Source organism: Lutjanus erythropterus, chromosome 23 (assembly GCF_056507025.1).
Source record: "Lutjanus erythropterus isolate fLutEry1 chromosome 23, fLutEry1.hap2, whole genome shotgun sequence".
NCBI classification, from domain to species: domain Eukaryota; kingdom Metazoa; phylum Chordata; class Actinopteri; order Lutjaniformes; family Lutjanidae; genus Lutjanus; species Lutjanus erythropterus.
Window position 1 is genome coordinate 409,862 of NC_139339.1, and position 23,577 is coordinate 433,438.

The window sequence follows — 23,577 nt, forward strand, 5'->3', positions numbered from 1 at the left end:
TCTCTCTCTCTCTCTCTCTCTCCCTCTCTCTCTCTCTCTCTCTCCCTCTCTCGCTCTCTCTCTCTGTCTCCCCCCCCCCCCCTCTCGTCCAGCTCTATTATTCATGTTGTTATATAACAGGCTGCTGTCTCTCTCTCTCTTATGTAAGACTCATGGAAACGTCGTCTTCAGCATCTCGTCTCTGTGTGATGTTTGTCTGAACTGTGTCTGCAGGACTGTCAGGCATTAGAACCCAGTAGAGTCCAGGAACATTTTCTACTGTCCGTCCAACATTTATAATCTAAACAACGAGTTTATTTAAGTCACGTTTGTCTTTTGTCAGAGTCCTTCCTCCCACTGACCCTGATGTCCTGGTTCTTTAACCACCTTTGACTCCATGTTGACCTTCACCACAAACCTCCATCATCCTGTGAAACAGGAGCAGACTGATGAAATACCAAAAGATCCAGTTCTTCTATCATAGAATCATAAACATGTTGACTTTAAGAACCTCTAATAACCTCTAATAACCTCTAATAACACACACATAACCAGCAGCTCCAGCAGCGCTCAGACGTCCTGCTGTTGTCCTGACCTTGAACGTCTCTCTGTCTCTCTGTTCTGTTCAGAGAGGACAGAGCTGTTGGTTCCAGAGGAGCTGAGAACAGACGAGGGTCGTATGAAGGAGACTGAGGTTTCAGAACGGTTCCAGCTGCTGTGATCGTTCACCAGCAGACAGGTCAGGAACCAAAAACTACTAAATACAGCAAATACTTTACAGAGTCAACTGCCACAACATCTGTCCAGCTGTGGAGGCTCCTTTAAATACTACAGACACAGTGGAAGATTTACTGGAAACAATACCAGTATAGAGAGACATGAGACTGAGGAGCGAACAGGAAAACCAGTGAACATGTGACCAGCCTCATAGTGGTGTGAAAAAAAACCTGTAAGTACTGTAGTATTTACTACTCAAAGTATCACAGTCTGTAGTCTTCAAACGTTGAAGCATCGCAGTCTGTAGTCTTTAAACCTTGAAGCGTCGCAGTCTGTAGTCTTTAAATGTTGAAGCGTCTCAGTCTGTAGTTTTTACACCTGAAGGTATTTGAGTTTGCATCATGGCGTCTCTCCATTAACCACACAGACGGTTGTTTTTTTGTAGTTTTTAGTACATTTTTCTTTGTTTTTTATTTGTCAGTTAAACACGAGGACATTTTCAGGCAGGAAAAATCAACCAGTCACAAACAAGTGTCATATATGACATCATACAGTGGGACCATCTGATTGGCTGGTCACTCATTAAAGGAAGACGTTTGGTGGAGAGCAGAGGGGGGAGGGGCGTTTCCACGTGGCACGATAGTGTGATTGACAGGTGGGGAGACGTGTGTGTGTGTGTGTGTGTGTGTGTGTGTGTGTGTGTGTGTGTGTGTGTGTGTCACATGGCCTCGTTGTCATGGTAATGGTTGTCATGCTCGGCCCCATGATGACAATAATAAACAAAAACAAACACATAAACAAATCAACAGTCAACAAAAAACAAAAAAACATGAAATGACTAACGACTTTCAGACTCGTTAACTAACCCGTTAACTAAACTCACTAACTCGTTAAATTATTCACTAATTAACTCTCTAATTAACTAACAAGACATTCTGCAATGACGACAAAACAAGACAAAAGAGAAAAATAAACAAAGATTTGACTTCAAACACTAATAACACCAATGTTGCCATGGTTACTAAAGCTAGCATCTGATTGGCTGTGGATTCAGCTGCTTCCACAGCAACAAACAGGGAGACCGAGGCCTAACGATGACCAGTGGGACAAACCAGTTCCTGACCTGCTTTCTGGTCCAATGTCTCGACTGACTGTTGTTTTCAGACTGGTGTCTGAACTGGTTTCTAATCTGGTTCTCAAACCAGTTCTGATTCTGGAGTATTTGTGATTTACTTTCTGTTTCTGAACTGGTTTGTGTTTAGACTGTTGAACTGGCTGCTGGTCTGAGTTCCACACTGGACTGGGATCTGGGTTTTCAAGTGTTACTGGTTTCTGAACTGTTAATGATCTGGTGTCTGATCTGGTTTTAGATCTGATATGTGAACTGGTTCCTGTTCTGGTTACTGATGTGAAAGAAAACCTGCAGAACATCAAGTGGACGTTACAGTGAGACTCTAACTGGTTTCGGTTCTGATTCCTCACATCCTGATCCAGTTCTGAATTAATACCTCAGTGTTTCTGTTCCTGATTTGGATTCTGGTCTGTGGTTTCTGAACGGTTATTAAACTACTTTGGTAAATTCATTCTGAATTAGTTTCTGTTGTGGTTTGGGATCCAGACCTGGTTTGTGGACTTTCTGTCACGTCTGGATTCTGAACTGACTGAAGGTCTTTACACATCCGACAAACACAGTGACGCAAATAAACGACACAAAACTGGAAGAAATTCAGAGGCAGATTGTGACGAACCTGATAATCAACATGGAGCTGAACAGAACTCTGTGAATCAAAACTAGAACCATAAGAACATCAGCTGATGAAGATCACAGGACGACGTCACCTGCAGCACAGCTGGAAGTTTACACACACACACACACACACACACACACACACACACACACACAGGCTTTCTCTAGACTGTTGAAGCTCGATCATCATCATCACCATCATCATCATCATCATCATCATCACCATCATCATCATCATCGCCATCGTCATCATCACCATCGTCAACATCATCATCATCATCATCATCATCATCATCATCATCATCACCATCATCATCATCACCATCACCATCATCATCACCATCATCATCATCATCATCACCATCACCATCATCACCATCATCATCATCATCATCATCATCATCATCATCACCATCATCATCACCATCATCATCATCATCACCATCATCATCACCATCATCATCATCATCATCACCATCATCAGCTGCTGGTCTGTTCTTCTCCACTGTCTGTGACTCTGTTGTCTCTGTGGTTCTTTTATCAAACAGAACAAATAGAACAGAGTTCTGTGAAACAAACGATCTGCTGTGATGAAGGTGTTGACTGTGATGTCATCAACAACCTGCAGTTTGATTGGTCAGATCCTCTGAAACGTTTGTTTTGGTCTGAAAAAATAAAAGCTGACGTATGTTTTGTTATCGATGTGAAAACTTTCATGGACGTGAATCTGAAGACATCAGAGCCTGATGATTTGTCTCCGTCCCTCAGAGGACGTGGACAACATCTGTTTACAGCTGGAAGAGACACATCAGGATTTTCAAGTGACTTCAGTCTGCAGCTTTACGAGACGAACCGGACAGCTGATGTGGGACAAAAACAAAGTCCACACGTGGAACAAACACTGGACTCCAGAATAGAATGAGAACATGTTAGACTGAGAACGTGTTAGAATGAGAACGTGTTAGAATGAGAACATGTTACACTGAGAACGTGTTAGACTGAGAACGTGTTAGAATGAGAACATGTTAGACTGAGAACATGTTACACTGAGAACGTGTTAGAATGAGAACGTGTTAGAATGAGAACGTGTCAGACTGAGAACGTGTTAGAATGAGAACGTGTCAGACTGAGAACGTGTTAGAATGAGAACATGTTAGAATGAGAACGTGTTAGAATGAGAACATGTAGAAAAACCTGTCTGGTGTGTAAAGACCTTCATGACATCAGATATTCCAGGTTCTCCAGGACATGATAGAACCTGTAAAACTGTTTCTGAACAACATTAAACTGTCAACTGTGACGTTCTGTGATGTAAACTGACTTTGATCTGTTATGAAAAACAAGAAGCTGTCATCAATAACCAAACAAATAAATAAATAATAATAATAAATAAATAAATGAATACATGAATAAACAAACATGTCAGCTGTGTCATCAATCATTTGTTCTTTGTTTCATGCAGATTGATATGATGATAGAGGTGAAGATCCTCCCGTCGTCTGTCTGACCTCATCAGTGACATCAGAGCGTGTGTGCGTGCTGATTGGTTGGTATCAGGGTCAGTGTGTGTTTGAGTTAAAGCTGCAGGGAGGATCATATCAGAGAAAATATAAACAAACTATGTTTACATGATTACTGGACAAACACTTTAAAATAATTCAGACGGTCAGTGAATGCATCGTGAAGTTTGTAGATACAGAAACACATCTGGTGTGTTTGACTCAATCATTTCATTAAAACATCTGGATCAGTGCAGCTGTAACGTGTGTGTGTGTGTGTGTGTGTGTGTGTGTGTGTGTGTGTGTGTGTGTGAGTGTGTGTGTGAGTGTGTGTGTGTGTGTGTGAGTGTGTGTGTGTGTGTGTGTGTGAGTGTGTGTGTGTGTGAGTGTGTGTGTGTGTGTGAGTGTGTGTGTGTGTGTGTGTGTGTGTGTGTGTGTGTGTGTGAGTGTGTGTGTGTGTGTGAGTGTGTGTGTGTGTGAGTGTGAGTGTGAGTGTGTGTGTGTGTGAGTGTGTGTGTGTGTGTGAGTGTGTGTGTGTGTGTGTGTGAGTGTGTGTGTGTGTGTGTGTGTGTGTGTGTGTGTGTGTGTGTGTGTGTGAGTGTGTGTGTGTGTGTGAGTGTGTGTGTGTGTGAGTGTGAGTGTGAGTGTGTGTGTGTGTGAGTGTGTGTGTGTGTGTGTGTGTGTGTGAGTGTGTGTGTGAGTGTGTGTGTGTGTGAGTGTGAGTGTGAGTGTGTGTGTGTGTGAGTGTGTGTGTGTGTGAGTGTGTGTGTGTGTGTGTGTGTGTGTGAGTGTGTGTGTGAGTGTGTGTGTGTGTGAGTGTGTGTGTGTGTGTGAGTGTGTGTGTGTGTGTGTGTGTGTGTGTGTCTATTTGTCGTTGATCCGTAGTTTGAAGGAAACTCGTCCAGCGAACTTGTCTCTCTCGCTGCCGCCGGCGAGAGTGTTGGAGTTGATTTTACACTCGACGTTGATGTCCGTGTTCAGAGAGGCGTTCAGGAACTTCACGGCCACCAGCGGCTGAGTGTAGTTCACCTGAGACATTAAACACATCACACAGTGAAATAAAACTGAGACAGTCTGACTCATCACGTCTCCGTCACTGATCTACTGGTTCTACTGATTTAAACCCAGATGGATCTACTGACCTGACATGGTTCTACTCAAAGGTTCTACAGACACATGAACATCAATCTACTGACAGATTGATAAGATTGATAAGATCTACATGTAGGTGGTCAGACATGTTGTCTCATGTAGAAATAGTCTGGATGGTTTAGGTGAGGGGCGGAGCCTGCAGAGCGAACAGGAAGATGATAACTTGTTCTGTGTTTCAGTCCTTCATCACAGCGGACATCTAAAAATCATCGCAGGGTTCTGTATCGTTTGGATTTAGTCAGTTACTGTAATAAAATGATATTTTGTGTCTGAACAGAATCTGAACTGTCACTAAAAACAAAGAACCAAATTAAATTCACTGATGTTTTTATTTGTTTTCAGTCGACGGCTCAGGAAACTGAAACCTGTCAGGTGACTTCTGGTCATCAGTGTCGGGAAAGTTACTCTACTGATGTGTGTGTGTCTCTGTGTGTGTGTGTGTGTGTGTGTGTTACCTGAGCTTTCTTGCCGTAGTACGGGTAGTACATCAGGTTAAAGGTTCCGTTTGGAGGATAATAAGCCAGAGGTCCAATTTTATCAGTGTCCTCCCTCTGCACACACACACACACACACACACACACACACACACACACACAGATCAATACCTGAGATCAGTCATCAATAACCTGCAGTGATAAACTTGCCTCCCTGTCTCGTCCCTCCTTCCATCCTGCAGACCTCGAACGTCTCACTGTTTCCAGAGGTCGATCTCCCACACTGAGGCTCCTCCCCCTGACCTTCAAAACACCTTCCTCCCCCACCTTCATCCTCTTCCTCACTCATCCTCAACATCCTTTATGACCTCATCTCTTCAGAATCACTCTGATTGGTTCCTGCTGGTGGACAAACTGTCCTGTCACAGACCGTCCTACTGCGCTGGGATTGGCTGCGACTGACGTGCTCTGATTGGCTGTGATGAAGACTGTAGACCTGAACTTAAGTTTAACAACTAATAGATGAATGGATGAAAAACAGGACCAGGATCGTTTGAAGCTAAATGTCAGTTTTATCTTATTATTTTCTGTTTTCAGCACAAAAACTACCTGAGCAGCTTTTATGAAAAACATTTGAGTTAAAATAGATTCTTTCACAACATTAGAAACACTCTTTACCAATAACACAGACACGTTGTCAAGGCAACAGGAACTAGCCAATCACAACTCAGGAGCAGTAGCCAATCATAGCACAGCAGGGCGGGATCAGGAAAACTCTACTGTGTCTTTACTGTACTCTACTGTATCTTTACTGCACTCTACTGTGTCTTTACTGCACTCTACTGTGTCTTTACTGCACTCTACTGTTTCTTTACTGCACTCTACTGTGTCTTTACTGCACTCTACTGTGTCTTTACTGTACTCTACTGTGTCTTTACTGCACTCTACTGTGTCTTTACTTCACTCTACTATGTCTTTACTGCACTCTACTGTTTCTTTACTGCACTCTACTATGTCTTTACTGCACTCTACTGTTTCTTTACTGCACTCTACTGTGTCTTTACTGCACTCTACTGTGTCTTTACTGTACTCTACTGTGTCTTTACTGCACTCTACTGTGTCTTTACTTCACTCTACTATGTCTTTACTGCACTCTACTGTTTCTTTACTGTACTCTACTGTGTCTTTACTGCACTCTACTGTTTCTTTACTGCACTCTACTGTGTCTTTACTGCACTCTACTGTGTCTTTACTGCACTCTACTGTTTCTTTACTGTACTCTACTATGTCTTTACTGCACTCTACTGTTTCTTTACTGCACTCTACTGTGTCTTTACTGCACTCTACTGTTTCTTTACTGCACTCTACTGTGTCTTTACTGCACTCTACTGTGTCTTTACTGTACTCTACTGTGTCTTTACTGCACTCTACTGTGTCTTTACTTCACTCTACTATGTCTTTACTGCACTCTACTGTTTCTTTACTGCACTCTACTATGTCTTTACTGCACTCTACTGTTTCTTTACTGCACTCTACTGTGTCTTTACTGCACTCTACTGTGTCTTTACTGTACTCTACTGTGTCTTTACTGCACTCTACTGTGTCTTTACTTCACTCTACTATGTCTTTACTGCACTCTACTGTTTCTTTACTGCACTCTACTGTGTCTTTACTTCACTCTACTGTGTCTTTACTGCACTCTACTGTGTCTTTACTGTACTCTACTGTGTCTTTACTGCACTCTACTGTGTCTTTACTTCACTCTACTATGTCTTTACTGCACTCTACTGTTTCTTTACTGCACTCTACTGTGTCTTTACTTCACTCTATTGTGTCTTTACTGCACTCTACTGTGTCTTTACTTCACTCTACTGTGTCTTTACTTCACTCTACTGTGTCTTTACTGTACTCTACTGTGTCTTTACTGTGTTCTACTGTGTCTTTACTGTGTTCTACTGTGTCTTTACTGTGTTCTACTGTGTCTCAGACTCAGTATCAGCAGATAATCAGGACGATTCAGGAATGCAAACACTCGTGTGGTGAAAAAAGACAGAACTGTCTGATGATGTAAAATCATGGACGACAGAGACACGATGTCCAGCTAATGTTAGCTTAGCAAGACGGACAGACGAGACTGAAGGACGGACATCAACTCAACGTTACTGTTTATTTTCAAACGTAGAGAGCAGAGGACACAGGTTTACCTGACACCTGGAGTTTTTGACATCACCACTGACGCGAGGGCGAGACGCCGCCCGGGTCGTTAGTGGCGTCTTAAACAACATGAGCAGTGAGCGTTTAGAGTCTGATGACACAGAGGAGCGAACGTCTGTGTGCTGGAATCATTCAGGACATTTATCTGTCCCTCAAACCGCGAGCGAGTTGTTTGCATCCTGGATGATTATCAGGTTCTATGTTCTACGATCCTCCTGTTCTACTGTTCTTACCCACTCATTTTTGTCCACTTTGTACTTCTGAAGATGAAGAGACAAAGACATGGAGACAGACGGTTTAACAGACAGTGAGACAGTCTGACAGACAGACAGGTGTACAGACAGACAGACAGGTGAACAGACAGACAGACAGGTGAACAGACAGAGAGACAGGTGTGCAGACAGACAGACAGGTGAACAGACAGACAGACAGACAGACAGGTGTACAGACAGACAGACAGATTCAGACCTTGGCTCCACAGGTGACATATGGAGACTGACCGTCCTTCCCCGGCAACATGCCGATCACCTGGAGAGACAGACAGGTGGACAGACAGCAGTGAGATCAGGAGAGTAAGACAGCTGTTGGTCCATGTTGTACTTGTAGTTTCATGTGTATCTGATTTATTGACGCCATCATTCAGTGTTAAATCTGTAAAATACGTCTCTGATGCTTCTTCATCCCTGAGTTTAAAAACACTTTTCACTTTTTACACTTTGATCTGATCATATTGATCATATTTAATTATTTACTTTAATATTTTTTAATTATTAAATATTTATTTTCACTTTATAAATACTGTGTGTGGTTAGATTCTTTGATAACTCTGTTAGCTGGCTGCTAACATGCTGAACACCGTGGTGAAGTTTATGAGTTCAGTTCCACAGAAGAACCTTTTTACACAGAGGGTTCTGTGTTAGAACAGAACTGACTGGTTCAGTCTGTTGGTACACAGATCGACATGAAACCAGCTGTCTGATACTCTGGTACTGAGTCGCTCCTCCTCGTGGACTCGACAGACCTCTGAAGGTGTCCTGTGGTATCTGACACCAACATGTCATCAGGAGGTTCTCTACGTTCTGCAGGTTGACAGGTTGATCAGACTTATTGTTCCAGAATGTCCCACAGCTGATCGATCAGACTGAGATCTGGAGAATCTGGAGGAAGTCAAGACCTTATCAACCTCAGACCTTTTCCCATCACTCCATGGTCCAGTTCTGAGACACACGGTGGACCGGGGACAGTCTGGACGGACGCTGTCCCATGATGCCCTGTGTGTTCTGACACGTTTCTATCAGAGCCAACAGTCACTGTTTGAGCAGTTTGTTCTTCAGTAGAACTTCTGTAGGATCAGACCAGAGGAGTGTCAGTGAGCGCTGGGCGTCCAGTTCCAGTCCTTCCTTGGACACCGTCAGTTAGGGTTAGACCTGGATCAGACCTGCTCACGCTGCACCTGAAGAACAGACTGTCCAGGTTCTCCACGTTGACTACAGACATGAAGACCTGCTGCTCCTCTCAGTTAAATCCAGTTTGATCCAGTTTGCTGCTTTTTTCGGCTCAGTGTGAAAATAGAGGAAGTCAAACATGTTGTAGCTAATCTGATGCTAACATGCTAACATGCTAACACCAACATATACTGACGGTCTGTGCACTAAGAGATCAGCTGGAGGTTTAAATCTGACCTGCAGTCAGTTTGGATCAGAGGTCAGAGGTCAACATACCCGGTTCAGTTTGATGAGGATGCAGGGCTGACCTCTGCTGTAACCATAGAAACGATCCAGAAGCCCAGAGCAGTCCTCCAACATCGTCCGATTAAACTGACAAGAACGTTTGGGGTTGTTCCTGACCTACAGACAGACAGGTGGAGAGTGAGACAGGTGGAGAGACAGACTGGTGTAAAGAGAGACAGACAGACTGGCAGGTTTACCTCTCCACTGTCCTCTTGAATGAAGTATTGATCAGGAGGACAGTTATCATTGGTCTGAACCTGATAGCTGTCGTTGTACGCTGCAGACAGACAGACAGACAGACAGGTGAACAGACAGACAGACAGACAGACAGACAGACAGGTGAACAGACAGACAGACAGACAGGTGAACAGACAGACAGACAGACAGACAGACAGGTGAACAGACAGACAGACAGACAGACAGACAGACAGGTGAACAGACAGACAGACAGACAGACAGACAGACAGGTGAACAGACAGACAGACAGACAGACAGACAGGTGAACAGACAGACAGAGAGACAGACAGGTGAACAGACAGACAGACAGACAGACAGGTGAACAGACAGACAGACAGACAGACAGACAGACAGGTGAACAGACACACAGATTACATCACATCGTTAAATATTATATTAAATAATGAAATATTAACATTATTAATGAAATATTAAAAGTATTTAACGAGCGTCTTACGAGACAGGAAGTTGTTGAGGTTCTGGACGAAGCCGTCCCAGCTCTCAGTGTTTGACACAGAGAAACTGATCTCCAGCTGATCACCCTTTGGACGAATCATCATCCCTGAAATATAAAGACAACAGCTGATCAACCAATCACAGCCTCAGCCTCGTTAAACAACCAATTATCAACAGTCCTGGAGTTTCGTTTATGACCGATGTGAACACAAAAAAATAAAATGTACAACTTTATAAACACAAATTTATTCTTTTAAAAAAAACTTGATGACATGTCTGTTTATTTCAACAAACATTTTAAAAACCAACTGGTGACACAGACGGTGAAATAAGTTTATTGAATTTTACTTGATAGTTAATTATAGATCCTCGTTATGATAAACATCCAGTATTCCGTCCTGTATTGATCCACGACTGTCCAACAGGAACCTTTCACTTTATAAAGAACTCAAATATTAAATCAAAGTTCTTCACCTGGAGTCTGTGTGAAACCTTTAGTTGTAGAAATCAAACTGTAGAACTTGTGGTTCCCTGTCAGCTCAGTTAGTCCTCAGTCACTGTGGTTCAACTGTCCCCGTCTCTGTCCTCCCCTTCCTGTCCATCTACAGTGTATTGATCACCAGGTGAGTCATTGATCTCTGTGTAAAATGAGTGCAGTGAAGACAGACGTGTCGTCACTGGAGACACAGTGAGGCTGCAGTCTCACACTCTGTCTGTCTTCATCTCACCTGTCCAGCTCACCTTCACCTGCTGGACACAGACTGATGCACTTCAGTATAATAAATATAAAAACCTGTTTATGTATCGATCTTCTCTCTGCAGGTGAGGACGGTGATCATCACTGGTCTGATGCTGTAAACATATAAAGACTGTAGAGACACTCAGGGTTGAATATTTATCTTTGTCTTATTTACTCGTTTGGACAAATGAGTCAGAAATCTACTTTCCCAAATACACATTATTTTATTTATGAACATCAACAGAGTAACTGGTGGAACTGGTTCCTCTTGAAACATCGTGTTGATCAGTTTTATCAGTTTTAGTCTCAGTGTTTCTGTTCAAACACGTCGAGGTCCTGATGGAGGATCTCTGGTCTCTGAGCTGCTGTCAGCTCGTTTTACTCCTGTGACCATTTTCAGAAACTTGATGTTTCTTTAAAAAACTCTGTTTTATCCACTTTGCTCTCAAACAGTTCAGCACACAGTTGGATCTTCATCATCCTCCTGCACCTCTGAGCTGAACTCCTGTTCTCAGGTCACTGAAACGTCTCCTGGGCTTCAGCTGATAAACTTTGTTTCTACCTGCAAACATTTTCTCCTGAGTTCCTGATCAATACTGAGGATGTGCATCTCAGATGAAGCTCAGTCCTCAGCTACGTCCATCATCAGCTCCAAACAGGAGAGAGCTGCTGGATTTAGTGGCCCACAGTGACCTTTTACTTGCCCTGGACAGGTGGACAGTTGAGCTCTGACTCATGAATAATGTTCTTCCTCTTGGTTCCTCCCATGAAAAACAACCATTGATCAGCAGCTCATTTCTATGAATCAGCATTCACTCTGTGCTTCTCATTGGTCTCTGGTTGAATGTGGGCGTGGACATGATCTATCAATATTAATGATCATTTATAGATCACTGATGGAGAGGAGGAGGCGGAGCACCTGTGGACAACTTCAAGTTGATCTGGGATTTTTAAAAGGAAACTGTTAAATTTTATAAACCAGAATATTTTTCAGAGTAGAAATATTTCTGTGTGATTTTATACTTCAGTTCCTCCTGGAGTTCATGGTCTGTTTGTGGGATTGATTTCACAGCAGCTGTTCTAAAATACTGTGATACATGTTATATTGTCTTTAGGTGTTTTTTGCAATAAAACTGCAGGAGCAACTGACATTACAAAAGAAAGTTGCATTTTTTTTGTATAATTCATTAAAATCAAAAGCAACTTGTTCCAGGGAGACAAAATTGCAGTTTGTTCTCAGTGTTCTACGTAACTTCACCAAAAACACTCAGGATTATAAAAACTGCAATAAAATATGTTTTGTTTGTAGATGAAGTGCACGTGGTTTTACACAAAGAATCAAAATCTAATCAAACCGTCAAAACATCACAGAAGAAGAGAAGTGATGAATGACAAACCCAAACAAACTGATTGTTCCAAATCACAGGAAGCAACGAAGGTTTGGAGTTCAGACCAAATTTCCAGGTTGCACAGAATTCACAGGGGTTGGTTGAATTTGTGTTAACTGTTGTGATGCAGCACTCTGACTTCCTGCAGAGGCTGATAAATGAGCCTCCTGAAGCAGGTACTTCCTGTCAGTGTCAGGTGGAGTCAGGGGGTGTTTGGTTCATGGAGGTACATTGACTGTGTTGGTCTTTGGGTTGTTCTGATAACGTTACAGTATAACAGTATCAGAACTTTCCTCCAGTAGAACCGAAGACATGACATCATGAAGGTGTGTTTGATTTCTGTACCTGGAGTGGCCAGGCAGTCCTGCAGGGTTGGGTGGAGGTCAGGGTGTGTTTGGTGTGGTTTCTGTGTTCAGGTGTGTTTGATTTCTGTACCTGGAGTGGCCAGGCGGTCCTGCCAGGTGGGTTTGTAGTCATCAAGCGTCAGCAGCATGATGTACATGGTGAGAACAAACATACCGGCCAGAAACAGGTAGAAGACCAGGTAGAAGAGGAGGATGAGACCTGCAGAGAGACAGACACGTCTTTTATTATACATCCTCTCCTCCCCCACTCCTCCCCCCTCCTCTCCTCTAAATGTCATCTTTATAATCCTCTTGTGTTTGGCCCCGCCCCCTGAACATGACCTACATTCAGTGTGAGTGGAGGGGGAGGGGAGACGGGGGGGGGAGTAATCTCTCAGTGTGGATCAGCTCTCTCTCTCTCTCTCTCTCTCTCTCTCTCTCTCTCTCTCTCTCTCTCTCTCTCTCTGTCTGTTGGTTATTTTTCATTTACATTAACAGCACTCACTTTCTATACATCACTTTTACCCGGCAACACAGAACGCTGCACCCTGATTGGCTGTCAGCTGTTGAATACTGTATACTGAAGGTCCACTGATGGTCCATCAGTGTCCTCTGGAACAACTTGTCCAGGACCTGGTGAACCTCTGTGGTCTCTCTGTCAGGTCCAGCTGAACAAACTCAAAGAGTCCATGTTCCTCCTCAAGGTTCTCCTGAAACATCCTGGATCATCTGAGGCTCCTCAGAGAAGGACTTCAGACTTCAGACCTGTACCTGGAGCGTGTCTCTGCACTGAACCTGTTAAAGACTTCCTCCTGCTGAGTTAATGTCATCAAACGTGTCCTCTGTTGCAGATTAAAGAGTCTCACAGTCTAACAGGATCACACAGATCTGAGGACCAAGACACAGACCTCTACATGAGTCCTTTGTTCTGTTAGTCGGGACTGGAGGTTTGGTTTCAGAGACGTTCAGAGACTTACAGTCTGCAGAGGTGTTTTATATGTAAATAACTGCTGGAGAACCAACAACTTCAATAGAGAATTCCATCTACTGATGTGTTCTTAACTCAGCGTGGATCCACAAAACACTTTGAAGACAATATTTTATATCACAAATGATACAACAAAGTTCAGAACAAATGAACCATAACTGAACAGCAAAGACCTCAACACCACTGAAGGACACGACAAACAGCACAGACACATCTAACACATCTACTGTGTGACAACAACCAGGCAGGGACACACTGACACTCGTCCCTGGTCTTTTTTATCTGCAGCCCAAAAATCAAAAGGAGAAAGAACACAGGAGTCCAGAATGTCAAACTGGTTTAATGGATCTAAAGAGAATAAAAGAATCATCACAACACACTTTGTCCTGATGTTCCCTTTCAGTTCAAGATCCAACACATCCACATCTATCAACACAGAATTATTTTATTGGTCCACAAATTCAGAACAAAGGAAGTATGACTGTACAGGATGTGAGGTCACAGCTCAGCACCCTTTGTGAATCCAGTCTCTGAGTGCAGGTACGTCTGCTCCGTTCAGAGAGACGAGTCAAACACATCTCTGTCTTTAGTTGCCATAGCAACAGTATCAGGGACTAACTTCTGAGTTAGTGCAGGTCTCTCACTGACCTCAAGGCCTTGGTCTGATCCAGGGTTTGACACCTACATTTGTGTCTCCATCTGGATCAAAGACAGGAAGACAAAGTTTGCTTTCACTCAACAAACCTGAGGTTTCACTTTGTTTTCTCTCTGGAAAAACTGGTCATGTGGACTCTGAACCCTCTGAACCCTCTGAACCCCCTGAACCCTCTGAACCCTCTGAACCCTCTGAACCCTCTGAACTCTGAACCCTCTGAACCCTCTGAACCCTCTGAACCCTCTGAACCCTCTGAAGCCTCAGTCTCTGACCGTCTGACCATTCCACATCACATCTTCATCATCACACTCTTCAATCAGTCCCTCCAGGATTCACAGACTGTTGTGGCCTAAAATGTCTGATATTAAAAGATATTAAAAATTAACAGATGCTCAGGGGACTGCTGTGATTGGTGGAACTCATGGAAACATCTGGTCAAATTAATGGAAAGGTTGCAGTGATTGGATGAAACTGCGAGGTCGTGCAGAATTCATGAAGATCAGTTGAACTTCCTGGAGGGACACTTTAAAATTTATCAGTCAAACCCAAGATTTACAACAATCTCATGATATTTTCTCATCATTTGGATTAAAATGTTCATGAGATCTTTCACAGGTCTGGGGTTCTCTTCTAAACATCACACACACAGGTTCTTCCTGACTTCCTGGACATTGTTCTAACAAAGTAACATCACATGAAAAGTGAAAGTATAAAACTGAACCCTTCTGCTGACAGCTCTCATTAAAGTCTGTTCATACTGTAGGAGGAAAGAAGGTTTGTTTAGTTCAGGTACGTCACCTGATTTGTCTACAAATACTTTTAATGCTCTGGAAACATTTTTAATAAACTTGACATGTTTTTGAATTTTCCATCTTTCTCTCAAACGTACAGAAAACTTCCTCTTCCTCTAACTTCACCAAACTGAACCAACTGCTCAGTTTCAGCTCAGAAACGTTGTCACTGACATGTTCTCACGAGTTCCTGATCAGGACTGATGATGAGCAGCTCTCAGCAGAGATGAGAAGGAAGTGAGACGCTCATGTTTAACTACGTCCATCATCAGGTCCAGGAAAAACAGAACCGTGTTCAGAATCAGGCAGCTGAACTGTTTGATTTACTGACCAGGTGTGACATTTTACTGCCCTGAGTATTCTACTGCAAAACCAAAGAACATGTTCCACTGCAGGCTGAAACTTGATCTCAACAAACATCCTATTTCTTTAAACTAGAATAAATTCTCAGTTCTTCAACCTCCGACTGTTTGAACACAAACACACAGAAGCTTCTGCCAAATGAATGAAACTGATTTATGAAAATGTTGTACTGGTCCTTTAATGTGATGTCATGAGGGTGTGTGTGTGTGTGTGTGTGTGTGTGTGTGTGTGTGTGGATAGATTACAGTCCAATCAACCTCGTCTGTCTGCTTAATCCAGATTAACACACACACACATCGTTCACTTCAGTTTATTGTGTGTGTGTGTGTGTATCAGTGTGTAAGAGTGTGTGTTTGCACGAGTGTGTGTGTCCTTCAGTCTCCATCAAGGCCAAAGATCCACTACCCTGATGCATGATGGGAAATATGACATCATCAAAGAGCAGTTATGTAAAGCCTGAGCAGACTTCAGATCAGTGAAACACTGAGTTAGTTTTACAGCAGGTGATGGCAGAGACTGACTGTACAGGTGTGTGTGCAGGTGTGTGTACAGGTGTGTGTGTGCAGGTGTGTGTACAGGTGTGTGTGTGCAGGTGTGTGTGTGCAGGTGTGTGTACGGGTGTGTGTACAGGTGGACGTGTATTAGTGGGGACATAAAACTGTGTTTACATTACAGGGACGACACACAGTCCTCATGAAGTAAATCATAAAGTTCAGGGTGAAGACTTGGTTTACAGTTAGTTAACACTCAGCTAACACCCAGCTAACGCTCAGCTAGCATCCAGCTAACTCTCAGCTAACACCCAGCTAACACTCAGCTAGCATCCAGCTAACTCTCAGCTAGCATCCAGCTAACTCTCAGCTAACACCCAGCTAACACTCAGCTAGCATCCAGCTAACTCTCAGCTAACACCCAGCTAACACTCAGCTAACACCCAGATAACACTCAGCTAGCATCCAGCTAACTCTCGACTAACAACCAGCTAACACTGAGCTAGCATCCAGCTAACTCTCAGCTAACACTCAGCTAACTCTCAGCTAACACCCAGCTAACACTGAGCTAACACCAAGCTAACACTGAGCTAACACCCAGCTAACACTGAGCTAACACCCAGCTAACACTGAGCTAGCACCAAGCTAACACTCAGAGACTCCAGCACAGCCACAGTACTGCACAGTCCTCTGACAGGCTGTAGTAGTATAAGACAGAGCACTCAGCTCCTGCAGGTGGAGGACGACGTCGTGTTTCTGTCCAACAGATGAATCTGAAGGAAGAATTTAATTTAATTAACTCAAACAGTATTTATCATGAATATTTAACTTCCTGTCTCGTGCTGCTGTCCGTCTCTCTCTGTTCCAGATGTTCCTCCTGACAGCTGCTCAAACACTGACAGTTTATTAATGATGTAATTCATCAATATTGAACCTGTTTGATCAATATGATCATAAAACATCGACCTGAGGGACGTCTTCAGAGCAAAACACAAACACTCAGTTTACTCACATTAATGACAAGATTATTCAAATCAATTATTGATTTTTCAGTTAACTTTTCACTGTTTTATTGATTTTAAATGTTTTTTTAATCCTCTACATTTTTATACATAAATAAAGTCTATTGTTATTATGAGGCAGGAAATAAAATCATAAAATTATTATAATTAGTATAATAAATTAATTTATGTACTCTGATGTCTCTCTCTCTCTCTCTGTGAGTGATGCTCACTCGTCCTCTGTCAGCCATGTCCTGTCTGAAGGTCACTCTCTCTCTCTCCCTCTCTCTCTCTATTTATAATCTATGTCTCTCTCTCTTAAAGGAAACAGAATTATACTGAAAATAGAACGACTGTGTGTGTGTGTGTGTGTGTGTGTGTACTGTGTGCATACGCTGCAGTGTTTGGAGTAATATGCTACAAAGTAACTCATTAGTTACTCAGATTACAGTTAGTTTTGCAGTTTAAGTACTCAGTTAGTTAAAGCCACAACTAATTCTTATTTTATTTATTATTGATATTTGGTCAGAAAGTTCTCTGGCTCCTCCCCCACTGTGATGTCATAGCGATCGTATGTTAGCGTATGTTGACCCCCTCACACGGAGCTGCTGTTAGCACTAGCATTAGCATTAGCATTAGCATTAGCAAGCTGGTGGAAAAACGATGTCATACATGTATATTTATTTTATTTATTTATTCCTCTGCAGCTTCAGTAAACACATGATTGTGATGAAGTCAGGTGATCAATGATTTTGATCAGTTATTGATCACAGTGAGGTGACTGAGAGGTGAGGTGAGTTCTGGTAACTACAGGAAAGAACTGACTGTTAGATGCATCACTGTTTTCTCTTTAAATATTATCAGTCAATAATCAGAAATACAACTCGGTTCTCAACATTATGATGAGCTGTACGTTCCTTACACCTGAGCTAAAAGGATGGTGGAACGTGAGAACAGTAAACATGTGCATCATGTTTATGTTCTAAACTCGGTTTCTTCCTGAGTTCTGAGCAGCTGCAGGTGAAACAATCTGACCAGCTGATCAGAAACTTCACCTTCTGATCATCGATAATCATTTTACAATCAGATCAGATCACATCCTGTCTGTCTCCATGACATGTCTATAAACGGTTACCATGGGAACACAGTGTTGTAGTTACAGTGAGGAGTTCAGTCTGTTGTTCAGTCTGTCAGTGTCTCCGTCTCTACAGACTGTCAGTCTCACTTCATTATGAAGAGACAAACTTACTGACATCAGTTTTCAAAGTGTCCCTGAGTCCATGAAGTGTTTATACAATGATGAGGGTTTTTAATGCTGCCTGAGGGGTCAAAGGTCACAGACAGTCAGTGTTGGTTCTCAGAGATTTCTCTGGATTCTCTGAATCTTTTAATCATATTATAGATTGTAGATGATTAAATCTATAAATTCCTGCAGTTTTGTGTTGACAAACGTTCTTAAACTGTTGGACAGTTTTTCACAAAGTGGTGAATCTGACCCCGTCCATGTTTGTGAACCACTGAGTCTTTCTAGGACGCCCCTTTAATACCCAATCATGATCCTGTCACCTGTTACCAGGTCACCTGTTCACCTGAGGAACGTTCCAAACAGCTTTTTTTTGGAGCGTTCAGCAACTGTCAGTCTGTTGTTGATCCTGAAACAACTTTATTGAAACATGTTGCAGCATCAAATTCAGAATGAGTCAATATTTAGGAAAAACTAAGTTCATCAGTTTAGGGCTGTCCCGATTATTCGACGTAGTCGACGTCCTCGATGACGTAAATACGTCGGCACGCACAACATACCGTCGAGTTTCGATGACGTAAATACGTCGACACGTGCATACCGTCAGTTGTAAACAAGCGCGCGTAGCAGAAAAGAAAGGAGAACAGCAAAGATGGCGGAGGCTCCGGATTCCAGCGTTCCGGGCGGGAAGAGGAGCGCGGCGCCACGAAGCGGCTGAAAAAGCGGACAAGAAAGTCCAAAGTATGGACATATTTCAAAGAAAAGTCAAACGAGTTGGTCGTCTGTAGCCTTTGTAAAGCCGAGTTGGCGTATCACAGCAGCACATCAGCGATCAATGAACACCTGAAGCGACGTCACCCAGGTGTGCTGCTGGAAGACGACAGGAAGCAAAAAGCTGGAGGATCGTAAGTCCGTCTAACTTACTAACTAATATGAGCCGCTTTTACTGAAGTTGTTCTGTGTGACGTATTAACGTGACTTAACGTGCATCGTTAAGTTTGATTTCTCGAAGCAGCGGGTTGCAGTCAAAGTCACACCGTGTTGTGTTTCAGTTTTATGTTTCACTCCAGTCAGATTGTGTTGGTTACTGGTTCCGCTGCTTCATGTACCATAAACAGTAACACATGACATCTGTTTATATATGTACTCCGCTCACATTCCTTCACTTCAACAATATAGAGATGAGAGAAGTGTTTGTATTCACCTGCACTGGTTAATGTCTTCAGTATTTGACCTCAGTGGACTTTGTGTTTATTTAAGAGTTATTTATTCTTGTTAATTCTTTGATTGGGCTGCTGAACATGCGCTCACACATTGTTTCACTGTAGACAGAGAAATACGTCATTCATGTTCACACGTCATGATGTTTGTCTAAAAGAGATGTGACTGTTAATAAACAAAGAATTTAAATAAGTGTTCAGAAGTGTTTTTGTGAATTAATAATCGCCAACCAAAAAATAATCGTTAGATTTGTCGAAAAAGTAATCGTTAGACTAATCGACTAATCGTAAAGCTAGTCGATAGATTAATCGGGAGAAAACTAATCATTTGTTACAGACCTACATCAGTTTGAACATTAAATGTTTGTCTTTGTTCTGGATTCAACTGAATATAAGTGGAAAGGTTTTTTTAAAATATCAGAAAATGTAGAAAAAATAATTCTGTCACAATCTTGTCAGTTGAAAAATAAACATGAAAACATGTTTGGATCTATTTTTCAACTAGTGATCAATCTGGCAATAATTTACCAATAATTGATCAGCTGTTTGGTTCATAAAATGTCAGAAAATGTTCAATGTTCAATCAAAGTCCAAGATGACGTCATCAAATGTCTCATTTTGTCCAAAACTCAAAGATATTCAGTTTAGTGTCAAAGAGGAAAGAAACCAGAAAATATTAATATTTAACAAACTGAAGATCAAATTCAGTACGACTGTATATTTATAAAAATATTTATAGTATATTTATCTGTTTGAACATTAAATATCTGTAATAATCTTTGTTTTATCACAACTTTTTCATAATTGGGGTTGTACCATAATAATACTAATAATAATAATAATAATAACAATAATAATAATAATAATAACAATAATAATAACAATAATAATAATAATCATAATAATAATAAGAGGCTTCAGGCAGACAGACTGTTGTCATATTATTAATAATTAATAATTGCTGTTGATGTGTTTTACTGTCAGTGTTAATAAAGATCGATCAGATTGAATCCTATCACTGTTAGTTATTGTATCATTAATGATGTATCGATCAGAGCAGCTCTGCAGCTAATGATTATCATCATTATTGATCGATCAGTTGATCATGTTCCTGACTGATCGATGGGTTCTTTGGTTCTCACGCTGACAGACACACACACTGACGTCAGTGACTCACCCCAGCTCGAGGCGGTTCGGCCCATCAGCTCGTGAGTTCGCGGGTTCCAGAAGAATTCCCGCCACTCGCTCGAGCCTTTGCGGTCCTCCTCCTTGGTGGCCGACATGATGATGAAGAGGATGAAGGAGAGGATGAAGATGGAGTCCGCTCGCTCGCTCTGTGTGTGTGTGTGTGTGTGTGTGTGAGTGTGTGTGGAGCCTCCCGCCGCTGCTGCTTCACTGATCAGGATATAATCGATCAGGAGGAGGAGTATCGATCCAATCAGTGATGATGGTGATGATGATGAAGATGATGCTCGGTCAGATGAGACAGAGGACAGAGAGAGAGACAGGACGGTGTCACTGCGGTATAACCTCCTCCTCTGACGTCACTCAAGCTCCCCACACGCAGCCAATCACACGGCGGCTCCATCAGCACAGGCCCCGCCCCCTGCAGACAGAAGACATTTTACATGACCGCTGCGGTGACGTCACTCACGTGTTTCTCACGCCAGGTTCACTTCCTGTGAACTCTTCATCATCATCATGCTGGGTTGGGTAGTAATAGATTACATGTAATCAGGATTACATCTTCAGATTACTAAAAGTGAAGTAACTAGAATCAATCCAGATTACATTTGAATGTGTACTTATTGGATTATAGTTACATTACTTGATTACTTTATGAATATGTCTTTAAAACCGAGTCTCACTGCTGCATCATGGGAGTCTGTGATGTAACTACTGCAAAATGTAACTTTACTAAAAGTTATAGATGAGTTTTTAATTTAACTTCAGTATTTTAAGATTAAAGTGTTTGTTTCCCCAAACATTTAAATTCTCCTGTAGAACGTCAGAGGACAGATGTGAGACAGATGTGAGACAGATGTGAGACAGATGTGAGACACATCTGGTCACATCGTCTTTTATTTGACATGAATGAAATGAAAAATAAATGTTTGCAGAGTAATCAGTTACATCACAGGTAATAGAGGATATGTATCATGGATGTGAAGTACAGGTGTGTCTCGAGGTTTTTACCTGCCTGCTTTAAAATATTCATGTTTAAATGTTATTTTCATGATAATCAATAACGTTATTGATCCACTCAGAGGTGAAGCTGATGGAGAAAAAAAAGAATCTGATGCTAAAAGATTTTTTTACACTGAAAATGTTTTGAGATGTTTCTTTTTTTTTTTTTAAATGTTGCTGTTATTTGATATTAAAGTAATCCAGATGTATTCAGATTACATTTTGTAACTGACTACAGGAAGAGGAAGATGGTTTGATGAATGTCTTTGATTTGGGGACAAAACAGGACATTTTCTGATGTTCTATAGACCAAACAACTGATCGATTAATGGAGAAAATAATCAATAGATTAATAATGATTACAGGAAAGACTTGAAAACCAGGTCCTAACATGTGGAGGATTTCCAGCTGCTGTCAGAACCCTGATGTCGGGTCCGACTCTTTTCAAACAGAACCAACAGTCACAGAGCGCTGCTGAGATGCATGATGGGAAAATTGTTAGAAAGAGAGACAGCAGACAGACGAGTGTGAACCGGTTTCATCGTTCAAACAGAATCAGTTATTCTGGATTAAAGTTAAACAAACGGCGCCTTCTGCTGGTCAGAACCAGGAAGCAACAAAACAACCTGGTTCCACCTGGTTCAGTGTCGGAGACTCCAAACCTGAACACTGAGAACATACTGAGAACATACTGAGAACACACAGAGAACACACTGAGAACACACAGAGAACACACAGAGAACACACTGAGAACACAGAGAACACACAGAGAACACACTGAGGACACAGAGAACACACACAGAACACACAGAGAACACACAGAACACACTGAGAACACACAGAACATACTGAGAACACACAGAGAACACACTGAGAACACACACAGAACACACTGAGAACATACTGAGAACACAGAGAGAACATACTGAGAACACACTGAGAACACAGAGAACACACAGAGAACACACAGAGAACACAGAGAACACAGAGAACACAGTGAGGACTCAGCATGACAACAAACAGAATACTGGATGGTGATTGGCTGATGTACTGTTAAAGGGATGATCTGTAAACATAAAAGTTCCTTTTTTGTTCCTTTGATTCAGACTCAGACACAACTAACTTAACTGTAACCTCAACCTGTAAGAACCTGAAACATCTCGGTTCTGCCTTCAGGTTCCCTCATGTTTTATGAACCAGACCAGTGACAGATTAAAGGAAGAACCTGGGTCGAGTTTTACTGACACACAAGTATTGAGTTTAACCCACAAACTGTACAAATATGAGAACCTAGAGAAGGTTCTAGGGGTCTTTTAAGATGGTTTAGGGGTTGACTCTTTTTGTAACTGAGAACATTAAAGGGATCTTTTAGGAGGTTCTGCAGTATTTTTTGATTGTCAAAACTGAGGGGCCCTTTAAGAAGGTTAGTGGTCATTTTGTAGGTTCTAGTGGTCAGTATGGAGGTTATGTAATATAGTACAGAGTTCTGGTGGTTGTATAAGAGGTTCATGTGTTCATCACTCTGTTATTATAATGATGGTGATAATGACTGTTATATAAATTCAGAATATGATCCTGTGATCCTGCAGAGTCAGAACACCTGTCAGGTGATGGACAGGTGTTCTGTGGTAGAACGCTGAGTGACTGATGTGTTTAGATCCCTCAGGTATTAAAGTGTGTGAAGAATGAGTCTCCTTCACACTCGTCCACATCAGAACATCCAGGATCTGGACCTCAGAACTGACACTGTTTACTTCCTGCTCTTCATCCTGTTTCGTTCTGTTTCGTTCTGTTTCGTTCTGTTTCGTTCTGTTTTGTTCTGTTTCGTTCTGTTTCGTTCTGTTTCGTTCTGTTTCATCCTGTTTCGTTCTGTTTTGTTCTGTTTTGTTCTGTTTCGTTCTGTTTTGTTCTGTTTCATCCTGTTTTGTTCTGTTTCGTTCTGTTTTGTTCTGTTTCATCCTGTTTTGTTCTGTTTTGTTCTGTTTTGTTCTGTTGGTACTGA

The 23,577-nt window shown here is 41.9% G+C and overlaps 1 protein-coding gene across 2 annotated transcripts; it reads right to left on the reverse strand.

Moving 5' to 3' along the window:
• Positions 1 to 4,715: 4,715 nt before the first annotated feature.
• On the reverse strand, positions 4,716 to 23,423 carry atp1b2a (ATPase Na+/K+ transporting subunit beta 2a). 2 transcript variants are annotated; one of them, XM_084712105.1, is made up of 9 exons: positions 20,566 to 23,423; positions 12,728 to 12,856; positions 10,167 to 10,271; positions 9,670 to 9,749; positions 9,464 to 9,589; positions 8,211 to 8,270; positions 7,976 to 8,002; positions 5,550 to 5,645; positions 4,716 to 4,971 (listed from the first exon to the last, which is right to left on the reverse strand). In XM_084712105.1, exons 1-9 carry the CDS (start codon positions 20,669 to 20,671, stop codon positions 4,807 to 4,809), a joined length of 894 nt encoding a protein of 297 aa, XP_084568231.1. In that variant the 5' UTR covers positions 20,672 to 23,423; the 3' UTR covers positions 4,716 to 4,806. The 2 variants fall into 2 exon arrangements, with proteins under 2 accessions (XP_084568231.1, XP_084568230.1); XM_084712104.1 differs by lacking the exon at positions 7,976 to 8,002 and having other exon boundaries at positions 4,718 to 4,971.
• Between the last annotated feature and the right edge of the window lie 154 nt (positions 23,424 to 23,577).